Genomic DNA, 17,016 nt, shown 5'->3' with positions numbered 1-17,016 from the left:
TGCTTGAGCCGTGGAGTTTTTAATCACAGCGACAGAAAAATAAAGAGCACAGGTTCTGTACGTGAAGCACGTCTCCCTGAGTGTTCAGCTGTCACCACATAATTCTGTCAGGTCTTCACCCTAAGTCTGTGAGGTCAGTGGAAACATGAACCTGAGCACAAGCAGCTAAAAGTTGGGACGACTGAACTCACCTCTTTACAGTCTAAACAATTAGGAGAGAAGGCCATTATGTTATCTGTTCTAGACAAATGGAGACAAAACTTCGCAAACTTATGTCTGTGACAGAGAAAGGGAGAAAAGGGATACTTTACAACCACAAAATAAGAACACATTTCCCTTTCCCAGCATCCTTAGCACCATGCTTGCTTTCCAGTGACATCTCTGGGTCCACTTCATCCTCCTAAAAGCAGTTTCAGGGCTACCCAAGCACGCCTTGCCTTACACCCTGACCACAGCAGTCCAAGAATCTGATTCCCTTCCCCTCTCCCCGAATCGAAACATCTTGCCCTTCCATAAGGGCACACTCCCCCGTCTCCTAAGTTGGGTAAAGCTGGCTTTCTTTGACCACTGGTGTATTTCTAGAGATCTTTGGTCAATGTTCTTCAGCAAGCAAGAGAGCAAGTTGTCCCTGGTAGAGCACAAAATTAAATGTTTAACTAAAAAGGCCTGAGGAACTGGTTTGAAGCAAGATTGCATACAAAAGACCACTTGCAAGAAGCAGATGGCCTGGGCTAAATTTAAAAGACATTCTCAGAGGAAGGAAAATGAGCTGGCTGCCAGCATGGGGAACTCACAGGTGAGCACCACACAGACCAGAAGCAGTGAGAGGCAGCTGCTATCCCTGAAAGCCGATGTCCTGAGGAGACTAAGATGCACTGGGACCCAAGGGCTGGAGAGCTGTCCTGGCTTCTGCCTTACTCCTACCTGCTAATCATTTCATACCTGTCTAGAAGCCAGGGGGCAAAGGATCCTAAGGAAGAAATTCTTTGTATTATAGAGTAAAGCAAGAGAAGGATGGAGAGGAACCTGACAATACGGAAACAACTTGATTCACATAATAACCCCCATTGTGATCAAGGTGTTAAGTCCATAACAAGGGTACTTTTAAATGATCTCTAATACTAGCCTCTGCCCTGTGGGACAACTCTTTCTAATATGCAGTTATAATTAGGAGAATATTAATGAAACGATTTTACTTGGGAATTACAGGTCTAAGCATTATGACAGGTTTTTGTTGACATTGTTGTTTGTTTTGTCTCTTCAGATAAGTCTCACACTGTCATCCAGGCTCACCCTGAATACCAACTTGCAGCAATCCTCCTGCTTCTGCCTCCCAAGTGCTAGTATTATAGGTGTGAGCCACCATATCCAGCAAAGATTACCTTCGTTTGAGGAAAAAAATAATATTATGTGTGTATGTGCAAAATGTACATTGTTTCTAGAAAGGACTCAGATGTCCAAAGCTGCTTCATCAGACGGAAGGTTCAACCATGGAAGGTTCATACATGGCCTCTTATTTTTTCATAGTTCATATCCATTTTTATATTTCGAATGGTTGACAGTGAATTAAAATAATACCTTCCATGATAAATTACATAAAATTGTATTGCCCATACGTAAGGGTGTCTGTGTGTGTGTGTGTGTGTGTGTGTGTGTGTGTAGAGGTCAAAGGACAATCTAAGTTGCTATTCCTCATGGCCACCTTGTTGTGAGGCAGAGTCTCTCATTGCATGGAGCTCAATAAGTGAGCTAAGGTGGCTGAACAGCGAGTTCCCGTGAGCTCCCGTGAGCCTTCTTTCATCAGCTCCACAGCGCTGGAATTACAAGTACGTGTCTCAGAGCCCGGCTTTCTGATATGGGGTCTAAGGCTCAAGCAAGTGGGTCCTCATGCTTGCCTGGCAAGTATTTTATCAACCACACCATCTCCCCAGCCAATACATTAAGGTATTTGTTTGTTATTTTGTTGTTTTTTTGCCACAGCCATAGACAACTTCATCTGCAGCCACACCAAACAGCGGTAGAAAATACGTAACATCTAACTCCTTACAAAAAGGAGGCTCCAGGTCCTGGGCTAGAGAAAGGTGTCTTGGGGACACACCTACCTGCTGTATCCTGGTATCAGAAGCATCCCCAGAACTCTGATTGCAGGAGGGGTAGGGGGTTCTGGCTTCTTCCAGCTTGAGCTGCTGCCTGGGGCCTCTTGGCTCCCTGGAGAAGGCTGGCAGATGGACAGTTTGAATTAAAGGCATTTGAAAAGCAGCAGGCATAAAACGATGACTCTGAATGAACTACTTTTCAGAAACCAATGAAATTCCCTGTGAACCTGTTCTCATTCTTATCAAGGATAAGAAAGTGGAGGCCCAGAGGATTCTGCCCAAATAAGCCTTGTTAGCTTTATCTGTGTCGCGACTCCTTCTGTGGGTGCCCTAGCACAGGTATCTTTGCTTTACATATAACATTTCAGTTTACTTTTTTTTTTTTTTTTTTTACCTTTTTTCTTTTCTTTTCCTTCTGGTCTATTCCACATGTCAGTACCCCCTCCCTAAAATGACATTTCTTGTGCCACATAAAACTTGTGTAATGCTGGGTATGGTGGCACACACCTCTATTCCCAGCACTTGAGAGGTAGATGGATAGATATAAACAGACAGACAGACAGACAGGTTTTAAACAATGAATCAATCTGAATCAGTGTTAGAACTCAGTCCCATTTTTTTCATGGATATCTCCCTTTACCAGTTTTGGTCTAATGTTGCTCATAGTACAAGTCTTTAAACCCAGCACCAGGGAGGCAGAGGCAGGTGGATCTCTGTGAGTTCCAGGACAGCTAGGGCTCTGTTATACAGAGAAACCCTGTTTGTGGGGAGAGAAGTTAAAACAGACTGAAAAAAAGAAAAGAAAAGAAAAGAAAAGAAAAGAAAAGAAAAGAAAAGAAAAGAAAAGAAAAGAAAAGAAAAGAAAAGAAAAGAAAAGAAAAAGAAAACCTTTCCACAGCCAGTAACCCTAGCACTTTAGAGGCCTAGCAATTTAAGGCCAGCCTGAGCTATATAACAGCTTCATCTCAAAAAACAAAAAACATTGTGCGGGAGAGATAGCTCAATGGTTAAGAGGACTCAGGTTTGTTTCTCAGCACTCATATGATGGCTCACAACCATCTCTAACTCCAATTCAGAGAATCTGATGTTCTTTTCTGGCCTCAAGCACCCGACATGCAAACAAAACAGTTTTACACAAGAAATAAAATAAATAAATCTAATCTTTTAATACAACATACTTCAAACTACACTCTTAAATTATAAAAATGAAATGAAAAAACATTAAAATTTCATTTTAGGAGGAAAATAAAAACATTCATTGGTTCTGTTCTTCTGTTAGGCAACTGATCAATGGAAAATAAATCTCGAAAAGTTGGGCTGGTCTCAGACTATTGATTTCTGCTGGAGAGTGAAAGTCGGAGTGCTCAGGCATACCTTTGAATTCCATTTCTCTGTTTCAAAGAGGCGAATGTGAGAAATTCAAGAAGTGTGACTTCATGATATTCAGTTTTTCAGATACTCAGAGCCTGCAGACTCTTAAGCCCTAACCCTCATCAGACTGGCCTGAATTGAGATGCTTATTTCTTTCACATTTGCATATTTGAGGGGATAGTTATTGTTTGAACGTAAGGGCATATAGGTGTCAAACCATTGGCTGAAGAGGGAGAAAAGAAGGAAAGGCGTGTGAAGAATATCATTCATGTTTACCTTTAATTCACCTTAAGTGCCAGCCCCCTGTTCCGTTAGGACACCATTTCCACAAGGAAAAATACTTTTCACCTTTTTCAGTGTCGCCATGAGGCAGGCAGCTCTTACTCAACAGGTCTCTAATGAGTGGCATGGGTTCTTAACTGTGGCTGTTCTTCACTCTCTCTCACCCACCCATGCCTGCTTCCTGTAACCTTCCTCCACCACCCCTTTTTGTAAGCCTAGCCACTTGCACAAGATTCTTCTGGCTTAGGAAAAAGGGCTGGTTGGGTCTGGTTCCCTTCCTCCGGTTTTCACACACACTTCAATAAACAGGGATGGGGTTTGGGGGCAGCAGCCAGAACTCCAGGATCTCTCGAGTGGGAGGAAGAGAAGAAGAGAGAGAGGATAAGGGAGAGAAAGAAGACTAGGAGGGAAAAGAAGAAAAGGGCAAAAGGAGGAAGGAAAGAAAAACTGGAGGGCAGGAAGGATTGTTTCTGCGTAAGCTACCTAGTAACAAGTGACCGCTAGCAACAGGAATACTATTGGCTGATGGCTCATGGCAGGCCAGTCACAGGCTCTAACCCGCTTAAGGGAAATTGTGAGTCTTGCACGCGGAGTGGGTCCACCGAGGTCTGTTGTCACGAGTGCCCGCACTTCGAGACTAATAGAGAATGAAAAGTTCTTTCCTCTTTTTTTGTAGCAGCCTGTTCTCTGGTGCCGACTGTGCCCACTGGCGAGCTGGAGAGAAAAGAAAAGACAGGACAATCGGCTTTTGAGGGTCAGAGAAGAAAAGAAAACGCAGAGTTAATTCTGAAAGGTAAGGAGGGGGGCGGAGAGGGCCCCGCGTCCTGGCTGGGGCCTTAGGAGCGGGGAGGTAGAGGTTCGGAGAGAAAAGCAGAATCCCTGAGTCAAGAAAGAACATCTAGGGTGAAGGGCAGTCTCATCTTGACCTGCGGAAGAGAAGGGAGGACAAGGACGGGAGCGGGTGAGGGGGAAGGAGGCTGGAAGAGGAGGGAGGGAGGAAGAAGGAGGAGGAAGAATTTGGGGGAAAAGTAGGAGAAAGAGCCAGTGGGGAAGGAAGAGGACGAAGGGGTGGGGTGAGAGGAGAGAGGAAGGGGAGGAGGAGAAGAGAAGGCCCAAGAAGAGAGGAAGAGGAGGAGGGAGGGGGAAGAATATCAAATGACGGCTGAAGAAACTGGACCCTGGGAAGACAACTGAGCCTAAGATAGTAGAAAACTGCCTGCCTGATGTTTACGCTGTTTGTTTAATAGAATGTCTAGTGATCCCACCTATTAAGGTATAACCTGATCCATACCTTAAGGAGTCTGTCTAAGGCAGAAGATGGAGTGCACATGAAACCAGCGTAGGGACAAACGAATGTAACCTACATGAGAACCACCGGTGATTTCTCCTCTGTACTTCTAGGTTTTCTGTCCACACGTGACCTAGGTGACTCTGTCCTGAAGACCTATGGAGCCTGCTACTTCCCTGCATTCTTGCCCGTTAGCCTCCCTTCTCTTCTTCCTGGTCCTCAGCCCGTTTGTGCTGGTCTCAGGTACAGCTGTAGGCTCCTCGCTCCTGTCAGCTTTCCAGAAAGCAATGCCCACAGTTCTCCCGACAGACAGAGGCAGGAGGACTGCAGCTGTGGTGGCTCATCTTTCTGAACGTGTACACTTGATTTATCCCAATTTTGCCTGACAGAAATGCAGCAAGAGCGTCAAAGTGGACCTGTGAATTTCCAAGTGGCAACATTCAAAAGAGTTAAAAATAGAGAAAGTACATATCAATGACATAGTTTAACATCACATCATCAAACATTAGTATTTAAATGCTTACCTTGCCAGATGTGGTGGTACACAGCTATAAACTTGGGAGGCTGAGACAAGCCTGCCAAGAGTTCAAGGCCAGCCAGGGCTGCATGATAAGATACTGTCTCATAAAGCGAAGCAAGGAAGCTGGGAATGTGGTTCAGTTGGTAGACTAGTTGCTTAGTGTACACAAACTGTGGTTTGAACCTGGCTCTGTGCCACACCCAGGCGATGGGCTGAAGAAGAGAGGCAGTCTGGGTACTGGGCGTACAGCATATGATCCGGGTGACGTCAGTTTTCTGTTCGCATGGGTTGTGGTTTGCTGGGTTTTGGTGGCTTGTTGTGGTCGTTTTTGTTCTTGGCCGGACTGGAACTTGCTATGGAGCTGAAGGTGACTTTGAAGAACTGATCTTCCAGCCTCCATCTCCTGGGTGGGCACCAAGCACAACTCAGTGTTTGTTCCTGAAGTATTTGCAGCCTCGATGGATTGTTCCCAGAGACGCTGCTGACCAGCCCATCTAGGAAGCACACACACACCCCGCCCATGGCCTTGGAAAGGACTTATCTAAACCAAGGCTGTCCAATCTTTTTCAGTTCTCCTGATGAAAAAGTCACTAGATGAAGAATTTCGTAGGGCCCTACATTGAATGGTCTAGAGGTTCTAGTTTAATTTCTGTGGCTGTGACAAATACCCTGACAAAAAGCAACTTAGGAAAGGGAAGGGCTTAACTGGGTACAAATGCAGGCCACAGTCCTTCACTGAAGGCAAGCCTGCTTGCTGTTCCACACAGCATTACCTCCAACCAAGGAACTCACTTCACCACTCAAGTGGTGCGGGACAGGCCATGGAAGACATCGCTTGCTGCCTGGCATCAGACTCTTATGTAGATCAGGACCCCCTGCCTAGGGAAGGGTGTGGGCAGGGCCCCTCTTACATCAGTTCATGGTCAAGATGATCTCCCACAAAGATGTCCATTCTGACCTAAGCAATTTCTCTGTTGAAATTCTCTTCTGGGATAATTCTAGGCTGACAGAACTGTCAACTTCTTAACAAGTTGACAGTTAAAACTAACCAGGACAGTGTCCAAAGCACAGCGTTGGTGCTCTGAGTGCACACACGTTCATTTGGCGTGACGCTGTGACACAAAACTGTCACTACAAAGTTCACACTTGAGAACCACAGACTCAAAACAACAACGGCAAACGCAAACCTCACGTCTTAAGCATGTTTGCCATTTCGGGTTGAGCAGAATGTACAGCTTTCCAGGGCCCCAGGTTGACCACTCCTGAAGCCCTAGAACAGCACTTTATCATGCTGGGTAGGTTAACGGCCGGAGTTCCTCCCTGATTGTCCCCCTTTGTTGAATAGCCCAGTTTGCTGTCATGGGGCCAGCTGAGCCCCTCCTGGCCATGGTAGGAGAGAATACCACGCTGCACTGCCATCTGTCACCAGAGAGAAGCGCTGAAGACATGGAGGTGCGCTGGTTCCGGGGGCAATTCTCCCCTGCGGTGCTGGTGTACAAGGGCCGTCGAGAGAGGACGGAAGAGCAGATGGAGGCGTACCAGGGAAGAACCACCTTCGTGAGCACAGACATCAGCAAGGGGAGGGTGGCGCTCCTCATCCACAGCGTCACGGCCTACGACAATGGCATCTACTGCTGCTACTTCCAGGAAGGCAGGTCCTATGATCAGGCCATCCTGAGGCTCATGGTGGCAAGTGAGTCACTCCATTATCCTCTGCTCGCTTTTCCCAGGGCAGCTTTGGGGAAAGTGTCTCTCTTGGATTCAGACTCATCAGGGACTAGCACATTTTCCCCTGGAACCCCCTTCATACGGGGAGGGTTGCTCTACCTGAGTCCACCTGAGTGAGTTCTGCTAAGCTGTGGCCGTTGCTTCTTGAGTGACAGTAGGCACTGTTAGAAATGCGCAAGGGTCCCTGGAATAGACAAACACTGCCCCCCAAAAAAGCTCATTAGAGATTTCACTGGTTAATAATTTCGCTGCTTAAACTTATAGCTTGGGCCAGGTTTAGACTCACTTTGTTGCTGACCATGACCTTGAACGTCTGATCTGCCTTCCATCTCTGCCATGTGCTGGGTTTACAAACTGTATCACCATCATCATCCTCTCCGGCTAATCTTGTCTTTTCTCCCGTTTCTCCTAGTAACGATTGCAGAGAAAGCAACCGATGTGTCCGCAGATGATGTCAATATTAAATAAGGCAGCAAAATTATGAACTAAGACTGGTGGCCCCGTAGAGGCACAGCAAAAGAGTACTTTTACTCTTTTTACCAAGCTTCAGGATAGAAATGGCAATTAACCTGGGCATGCCAGGAAGGTAGCCATGTTTTCTTAGTATCATACAATATTAAATAAAGGAAGAAGGTTTCCTGACCTTCCTACCCTGATCCTGTTCACATCAGAACCTCAGGGTTGGCTGGTTTAACTTATGGTGTGCACGTGCTATGTGTGTGCGCGCACAAGTATCCATGGTGTGTGTGTGTGCACATGCATGTATGTTTGTGATAAATGTATATGTGTTTATGTGTGTGGGTGTGTGTGCTCACCTGTGTGGATGCTTGTGGTAGCTATGGGTGTCTTTCTTAGTCACTTTGCAACTCAATTTTTGAGACAGGGTCTCTCACTGAACTTTGATCTTTCTGTTCTGCTAGGCTGGCTGGCCACGTAGCTGGCAGGATCTGCCTGCCTCCTCATGCCCCGACTCAGTACGGAGCTGATAGACACATAACCACCCAAGCTTTTGTGTAGATGCTGAGGATCCAAAGTCAGGTCTTCATACTGGTGCAACAAGCTCTTTACCCCGTGAGCCGGAAAAGCACTCTACTACTGAGCTACATCCCTAGCCCAGCCACTCTTTGTGTTTGCTTGCTTGTTTTGTAAGACAGGGTCTCACGTCGCAGCCTTGGCTATCCTGAAACTCTCCCTCTGTAAACCAGGCTGGCCTGGAACTCACAGAGATCTGCCTGTTTCTGCCTCCCTAGTGCTGTTTCTAAACCAACTGCTATTTTTGAGCCCTGGTCTTCCCTCCCAGGCCTGGGTTCTAAGCCCGTCATTAACATGGAGACCCTAGAGGATGGGAGCATCCTGCTAGAGTGCACATCTAAAGGGTGGTACCCAGAGCCCCGAGCCGTGTGGAGAGGCCCCTATGATGAAGTTGTGCCTGCCCTGGAGGAAGAGTATGCAGCCAACAGAGAAGGCCTCTTCACAGTCGCCATGACTGTGGCCATCAGGGACTGCTCTGTGAGGAACATGACCTGCTCTGTCAACAACACCCTGCTCAGCCAGGAGATAGAAAGCGTGATTTTCATTCCAGGTCAGTCCTCTGCCCTCTGGAGATGAGTCCTGAAAGATAGATTCCCCAGCACATAGGTTGATGTCTGGAGTTGATGAGGGACTAGAGGATGGTCTGGAGAAGGATTTTTGGCTCTGCAGAGCTGGAGGCTGGAGCTGAACTGAGGCCACATCCTTTGCAACAAGAAGCAAATCATTCAGTCCCAACCACATGAATTAGCAGTGATAAACAGTGGAGAACAGTGGTTATGTTGGTTTATACCCGTAGGCCCCGCACTTGGGAGACAGGGAAGAAGAATAGACTTAAACTTAACCAGGACTTGGACCTGTGGTGATCCTCCTCCCTCTGCCTCCCCTGTGTCGGGATTACAGTATATGCCACCACACCCAGCACATGAGAGGGTTTTAACATAGAATGAACTGGATCCCTGTCTCTCTGTTGAGAAGACACTTATACAGCAAAGGCAGAGCAAGGAAGAAGGCAATGCAAGAGCCTGGGCCAGAATGTGGGGGGAGGGGGGTGCTGTATGAGGTGGTGGCTGGAGAGGCTTAATACGTTGCTTACCTTGTTTCATCCATGCCCATGTTCTATCCCTCACCACACAGCCCTTCTCTGGCTCACTTTCCAGAACCCGTTTTCGAGCCCAGCCTTCCTCTCTGGATGGTGGCCATGGCCGTCACTCTGCCTATGGTAATGCTGATCCTCCTCACATCTGCAAGCCTCTGCCTTGTCAAGAAACACCAGAGGAAGAAATCGATTCTGTCAGCTGAAAAGCAAGTTGAATACGAAGAAAAAGAAACTGCACGTAAGGAACTAGGGGAAAGAAAGAGAACCCAGAAGGTAAAGGGGTAGAGTACTAAAGTTCACCATTCTTCAGTTTGAGGCCAGCCTCAGCTACCTAGTGAGTTCAAAGCCAGCCTAGGCTACCTAGGATCACATCTCATAAAAATGAAAAGAGGAGGAGGAAAAGAAAAGAAAGGACACCGCCCTTCTGACTGACAGGTAAAAGCTTATGCGAGACAGGCTACAGAGAGGCAGCAGAAGCGCTCAGAACTCTCATATGTTAATAATTAAGCCTTTGGATCCTTTGTTCTAATTTGCAAACATTGTGTCATTCACTTGGTTCCAAGCAGGTCTGAATTCCTGAACAAGAGCAAAAAACAAACAAACAAACAAAAGGCCCCAATAATGTCCACTTACCTGGTACATATCACTCCTGGTTTCTGACTGCTCTCAGCATGGGTGTTATATTAGATGCTTTCCTCATTGCTGTGATAAAGTTATCTGACAGGGGCCAACAAGATGGGTCAGCAGGTAAAGGTACTTTGTATCAAGTCTGACATCCCAGAGTTCAATACCCAGAACTCACACGGTAGAAGAAGAGAACAAACTCCTACAAGCTGTCCTCGGACACTTAACATGCAATATGCCACATGTACACACAGAAACAACACACACACACACTAAGTAAATGAAAAATATTTAATTAAACTTATGTGAATGAATATTTTGCTTATATGTATGTATGTGCACCCAATGAATGCCTGTTGCCCACAGAGATGAGAAAAGGGCATTGGGTGGCCTGGTAGTGGAGTTAGGGATGTTTGTGAACTACCGTGTCGGAACATGTCTTCTGCAAAAGCAACAAGTGCTCTTAACCACTAAGCCATCTTTTCAGACCCTAATGTTAGTGTTACTTTTTAAAATGTGTGTGTTAGCTGGGCGTGATGGTGCATGCCTTTAATACCAGCCCTCAGGGAGGCGGAGGCCAGAGTGGTCTACAAAGCTAGTCCAGGACAGCCAAGGCTATACAAAGAAACCCTGTCTCAAAAAACTAGAAAAGAAAGAAAAAAAACAAAGAAAAAGAAAAGAAAGAAAAAAAAATGAGTGTGTGTTGCACTTTCTCTCTTAACCTGGTTAGCTAGCACCCAACTAATTGAGACTGGAGTATGTTATTTATTGTGCTTTACGGCACAATACTGAGCAGGTTATTACTCTATTCTGAACCCTCTAGGCTAGTCTGGCTTCCTCTTTGCCAAAATCTCTGAGATCCTTGCTCTTTACGGCTTTCTCTTTGCTTAACTGCTCCTCCTGATGTATCCTGGACCTCTGCCTGTGGGTGAATCCCCTACTTCCTCTCTCTCTCTTCTCCCCTGGCTGGCAGGAAGTCCAGCCCTATTCTCTCCCCTGCTCAGCAATGGGCTGTTAAGCTGCTTTATTGGCATATCAGGGGATAATTGGGGAGCAAAGTTTAGACAGCACTGAGATAGGGGATTCTCAAAACAAGGATTGCAGCCAGATAGGGTGGGGGAAGAGGGACCCAGAAATCAGCATTTGATTCTTTGCACGGTGAATAAAAACATTATGCCTACACCCTCAATATATATATATTTTTAATTACATTTTTTCATTTGGAGGAGGGTGGCACGGCATTGCCTGCATATAGAAAACAGAATAATTTGTCAAAGTCGGACTCAGGCTTTGCAATAAGCATCCTTACCGTCTAAGCCATTGTGATGAAACTCGCTAATCTAACCTAGAAAATCCCTCACAAGCCTAGGCAAACCTAGGCTTGTTTCCACAGTGACTCTAATGTCAGTGTCACAGTGATCCTGTCAATGTCACAATCAAGATTAACCCTCTCAGGGGGGAATGAAGGGTTTGGGTGCTGTAGCAAGAGCCAGCCCTAAATTCTCTCAGCTGCCTACTGAGTACATTACTTTGTTTCCTTTTCAGGACAACTTCAAGAAGAACTGAGTAAGTTTCGCTTGCCCTGAATTTCTCTGTGGGTTGTGTTCTGCTGGCTTAGCCATGACCTCGTGACATTCACCTCTCTGTCACTTGCAGGATGGAGAAGAACCCTCTTGCATGCCGGTGAGTGTTTGTGGCATTCCCTTACATCCTGAGATTTCTTCACCCTAAGGGAGGACATGAACGAAGGACCCAAGGGCTGTGGAAGTAGGGGGCTGAGAGTGCCTGGTTGGCCGTGGCGTCTAATGCTAGACGCCAGCTTTGTCAGGGGATCACCACAGCTTTCAGTCAGCCCTGCAGTTTATTTCTCACAGTCCTTTCTTTTTAGAAGGAGGTAGCCCATAGGTAGCAGAGGTCTCTCATACAGAACATCTCTCCCAAGAGTAGTCTTGCTCTTGGATCCTGAATTCATTCATTCAGAGTGAACAGTTGGATCCCCTTGTGGCAAAAAGGCGGTACGCTTCCTGGGGCTAATCAGGAATGTAATTCCCAGGTGTCCAGAAATGCCTTCCTGCTCCCTGGAGAACAGTAACAGTGAGCCAGACGAGTGGGAGAGCCCAAAGCCTGGCTGCCCCATCGTCCTGAGCATTATTTAGTTTTTCATGCTTCATCATCAAGCACCAAAAAAAAAAAAAAACACGGGCTTTAGCAGCTGCTCCTTAAGGAGAAATTGAGTATTGTCGCAAGCTACTCGACACACAACCACAAGCTGTCACAATCAGACGTACCAACTTGGAGGAGGGAAGGTGCCATCCTAACGTGAGAAGCGAAGTGGACTGGCCAGGCAAGCCGTAGTGTAGATGGTGTGTGTGTAGATGGTTGGCAAGCACTTCCCATGTCCACAGTGGTCACTGCCCTGGGCTTCACACCTGGCTGGAAATACTCCCCTCCGATGTATGCAGCACACACCTCTCAGCTTGGCTCTGGGGGACATCTTTCCTTCTCCTCTATCCTTCGGTGGGCACCCTTATCAGTCATTTCACTCAGTTGTCATCCGGTTGAAAGTACTCAGAGGCCAGTGAAGTGATCCTGTACTAGCCAGGACACTGTCTAGCGAGACTCAGTTTAATTCCTTAACTGAGTCATCATTAGGGAGAGTGAGAGATTAAGGCTCCCTTGTTGGTCAAAGCCAAGTTGAATGGTTTCTACCTAGGGAATTTCAGAGATCTTATCTTATGGTAAACACTGGGGAAGGTCTGAAAATGCTGAAAGGGGGAACCATTCGCTTTTGTTTATTTGCTCAACTTTCTGGGTTTCTTAGAGCTCCAGTCTTTTCCATAGACGATAATGCTCTTGGCCCTAGGAGACAAATGAGCTTCATTATGAGCTTCCTAAGATCAAAAAAAGCTGTTTTTGAAAAGGCTACCACACAGAGGAATCAACACCCAGGACCCAAGGGGGGAATGGAGGTTGTGCCTATCCAGGAGTCTGAGATCTCAACACTAAGTCTGAGACTTTCTCTACAGCTGATGTGGTCCTGGACCCAGATACCGCTCATCCTGAGCTCTTCCTGTCAGATGACCAGAGAAGTGTAAGACGAGGCCCTTCGAGGCAGAGCTTGCCTGACAATCCTGAGAGATTTGATTGCCGGCCATGTGTCCTAGGCCGGGAGAGCTTCACCTCGGGGAAGCATTACTGGGAGGTGGAGGTGGAAAACGTAATGGTGTGGGCCATTGGCGTTTGTAGGGACAGTGTTGAAAGGAAAGGGGAGGCCCTGTTGGTTCCTCAGAATGGCTTCTGGACCCTGGAGATGTTTGGAAGCCAGTACCGAGCCCTGTCCTCCCCAGAAAAGATCATACCCCTGAAAGAGCGACTTCACCGAGTAGCCGTCTTCCTGGACTGCGAAGGTGGCGATGTTTCCTTCTACAACATGCGAGACAGATCACATATCTACACATGTCCTCCTGTGGCCTTCGCTGGGCCCCTGAGACCCTTCTTTAGGCTCGGTTCCGATGACAGTCCCCTCTTCATCTGTCCAGCATTCGCAGGGGCGCAGGGAGTTATAATACCTGAGGGCGGCCTGGTTCTGTATAGGACAAGGCCAGTTTCTCAGAGCCACGGAAGGAAGACATAGTTCTCAGGACAGCTGGTGGAGAGCAGACCCCGTGTCCCTCAGGTCACCCGGAAGCATCTTCCAGCTGCCTCCTTCACACACCTCAGTTTACGCCCTTGCCCTTCAGTAGTTCATTTTCTTCTAACTCTCGGCCTAGCTAGATTCATCCTTGGGGGACTACTGCTATGACCCATCTTTCTCAGGGGAGGAAAGTGTGAGAAGGGGAGTGGCAGAAACTTCAGAGCTTCAACATGATGCACTCTGGCCACCGTAAGATCAACAGAGTGCATCAGGATGTAAGAGGAGAGAACTGCAGAGGAAGGAGACAGAGAAATACAAATCGAGGCCATAGGTGGAGGAAATCACCTGGAGAACTAGGGGGGTAGGCCCATATGACAGCTGTGGGTAGGTAGGAGCTAATGGTCCATTGAGATCCGAAGCCAAAGATTGACATATCGTGTAGTAAGGATGTCTGGCGTGTGTGTGTGCAGGCCTACACATGGGAGGGAAAATGAGCAGTGACGGTGTAAGCTGGCTCAGGCTTCCCTGCAGTAAACACTCAGTTCTGAGTTCCCGTGTCAGTGCTCGGTAAGAACGGCTTGAGACTTAAGCTCCTTGCTGAGCAGCCAGGGCCATATAACCCAGGTTTACTGGAGGTAGCAGCAGTTCAAGTGTCTTAGGCTCAGAATGTCTTCCTTTACCCCAACGGCGTCCTCCTTCTTCAAGATAGGTCCTCACCATGTAGGCCAGGCTGGCCTGGAATCCCAGAGACTGGCATCCCTCCACCTCTGGAGTGCTGGGATTAAAGACATGCTCAACCGAGCCTAGTTTATGATCTTATGATGTACAGAAATTGTTAAGCGTTTGTTCTCCTGGGTTAATACCTGTTGAGATTTATCTTGGTTTTACTCTAGTCACAGTCTCACTGTATGGCACTGCTCTGGACTCTTTCAGCCCATTTCTTTTGTTGTTGTTCTTTTCAAGACAGGATCTCACTGTAGCTCTAGCTGTCCTGGAACTCACCATGTACAGCAGGATGGCCTTGACCTCACAGATCTGCATCTGCCTCCTGAGTGCTGGGGTTAACTGTGTGTTCCACTATGCCTGGCTTTATCCCATGTCTTCAGTGTGGGGATTATAGGCTTATGCTACCATGCCTGACTAATGTCTGTTTCTGCTTATGGCATTTGAAGTTGAAAACAGAAAAACAACTGCATGAATCCATTTACGTGAAAACAGTAATAAGCTAATCACAGTTTCATATGAACAGTATATGTCTTATTTAAAAAGTTGTTTCTGAGCTGGGTAGTGGTGACACCAGTACTCAGGAGGTAGAGACGGGCAAATCTCTGGGTTTGAGGCCAGCCTAGTCTACAGAGTGAGTTCCAGGACAGCCAAGGCTACACAGAAAAACACTGTGTGTGTGTGTGTGGGGGGGAACAAAGTTGTTTCTATGATCTGGAATGAACTACAATCTAGAAATACAAGGAATACCTCTGAGAGATTTCCTACTTGGTTTGCAGTAGGTAAGTCTCCTTCTAGTCCATACTTTTGAGGAAAAAAGTCACATATTGCTGATCCCAGAGCTTGAGGCAGGAAGACCCACACACACCTTTAATCTGGGCCTTCTGCTGCACATCAGTATAAGAACACAGAAGAAGAAGGTTTTTGCTTTTTGCCTGCTTTCCCTTACCTTGCCAGCACATCCATTCCTTCACTAGTATTGGAGCCTACTTCTTTGGGATTCCAGCATACACAGAAGACCAGCCTTGTGGACTGAGCAACTACCCAATTCTTGTACTTTCTATTCACAGCCAGCCATTGTTGAATTAGCTGGATTGGGAGAGGGTCATTCTATAAATTCTGTTACTCTAGAGAACTCTGACTAATACAGTTTCTAAAGCAAAATATATTTTATCAAAATAGTATTAAATAATAAAAAGAATTATCTAAGCTTTTAAAAATCTAATGAATGGTTAACCAAAAGAGAGCCATGTTGTCATATCTGCCTTTTTTCATTTAATTTGTTGGCCTACCAAAGGACGTACAAGGTCTAGGGAACTACAGTGTACTCTAGAGAGTGACAATGCCTTATTAGAAAACAAATATTAACCTTACAGACCCCTGAGCTATGCCCCCACCCCCCCGTTCCTAAACTAAGGTGCCTGAACAGATACATTGGGATTCTGGTTGGTTTTTTTGTCAACTTGACACTAGCTAGAATCATTTGAGAAGAGGGAACTTCCATGGAGAAGGTGCCCCACACTAGACTGGCCTGTGGGCAAAGCCTATGGGGCATTTTCCTGATTAATGATCGACGTAGAAGGGCCCAGCCCTTTGTGGGGGTACCGCATGAGGCATGTGGTCCAGAGAGACACTATAAAGCAGGCTGAGCAAGCCATGCAGAACAAGGCAGTATGCAGCAGTTCTCCACGCCCTCTGCTTCAGTTCCTGCCTCCACTTCCCTTCAGGATGGATTATGATCTGGATATATTAGCCAAAACAAACCCTTTTCTCCCAAAGTTGCTTTTTGGTCATGGTGGTTTGTCCCAGCAATACAAACCCTAACCAAGACAATCAGTCTCCAGTTTACAGCAATATCCTAAGCCTGTCAACACATTCATGCTTTTTCAGTTAATCATCCCTTATTTTTATGGGATCTTTGAAGCTTAAAATTAATAAATTTTGATTGTTGGTTGAAACTACACAAGCCCAGCTCTGTGCTTGATACTAAGAGAATATTAAACTGTGTAGCCCCTGCTTGCCTTCCTCTGCCTTTAATTCACATCTTATTCAGTCTCACCACATTCAGCATCTGTCATGTGCCAACCATTCATGCACAGGAGCACCACTAAAGAAGATATGAATTTACTAGGAATGAAGGAAAAAGAGTAGGAGAAGGAAAGGGAGGTACTTTGGAAGGCTGAAGTGAGGTGGGCTGGCTATATGAGGTTTGGGAGCTTTGGAAGGGCCTCCTGGGGTTTTGCTGTGGCTGGAGGACTGAGAAAGAATCAGCCTGTGAGAGCTGGGGAGGGAAGCGGTGTAAATGGCAAGCCGAGGAGCAGCAAAGCAAGAAGTGACTTCGTGAAGAACCATTAAATGATCCATGTGGTTAGGGCAAAATGGGATGTGGGAACGCTTTGGCAAAAAATGAACCACGTGCTGTGAGTAAGTCAGCCTGCTGCTCATCCTCAGTAATGTTTCCTTCTCCGAAGTCTCATAGACAGTTACACAACTTTTCACCCCAGCAGGAAATAGGCCCAACCTTCTAGCACCACCTCCTGTCCCAGCATCTGTCCAACCCTGTGTGAATCCCTGCTGACTTCAGGGACCAGCTGAATGGGGAAGTTTGAGAGCCGTTGGAGA

The 17,016-nt window shown here is 46.7% G+C and overlaps 1 protein-coding gene across 1 annotated transcript; it reads left to right on the top strand.

Moving 5' to 3' along the window:
- Positions 1 to 4,341: 4,341 nt before the first annotated feature.
- Positions 4,342 to 16,401, top strand: LOC110553119 (butyrophilin subfamily 2 member A2). Its single transcript, XM_060372394.1, has 8 exons — positions 4,342 to 4,542; positions 5,151 to 5,280; positions 6,903 to 7,250; positions 8,586 to 8,867; positions 9,475 to 9,651; positions 11,583 to 11,603; positions 11,694 to 11,720; positions 13,064 to 16,401. The coding sequence occupies exons 2-8, from the start codon at positions 5,196 to 5,198 to the stop codon at positions 13,669 to 13,671; spliced, it is 1,548 nt and encodes a 515-aa protein (XP_060228377.1). The 5' UTR covers positions 4,342 to 4,542; positions 5,151 to 5,195; the 3' UTR covers positions 13,672 to 16,401.
- Positions 16,402 to 17,016: the final 615 nt, after the last annotated feature.

Source organism: Meriones unguiculatus, chromosome 19, assembly GCF_030254825.1.
Source record: "Meriones unguiculatus strain TT.TT164.6M chromosome 19, Bangor_MerUng_6.1, whole genome shotgun sequence".
NCBI classification, from domain to species: domain Eukaryota; kingdom Metazoa; phylum Chordata; class Mammalia; order Rodentia; family Muridae; genus Meriones; species Meriones unguiculatus.
Note: the sequence above shows the minus strand (reverse complement) of the source record. Positions and strands in the feature narration are given on the sequence as shown.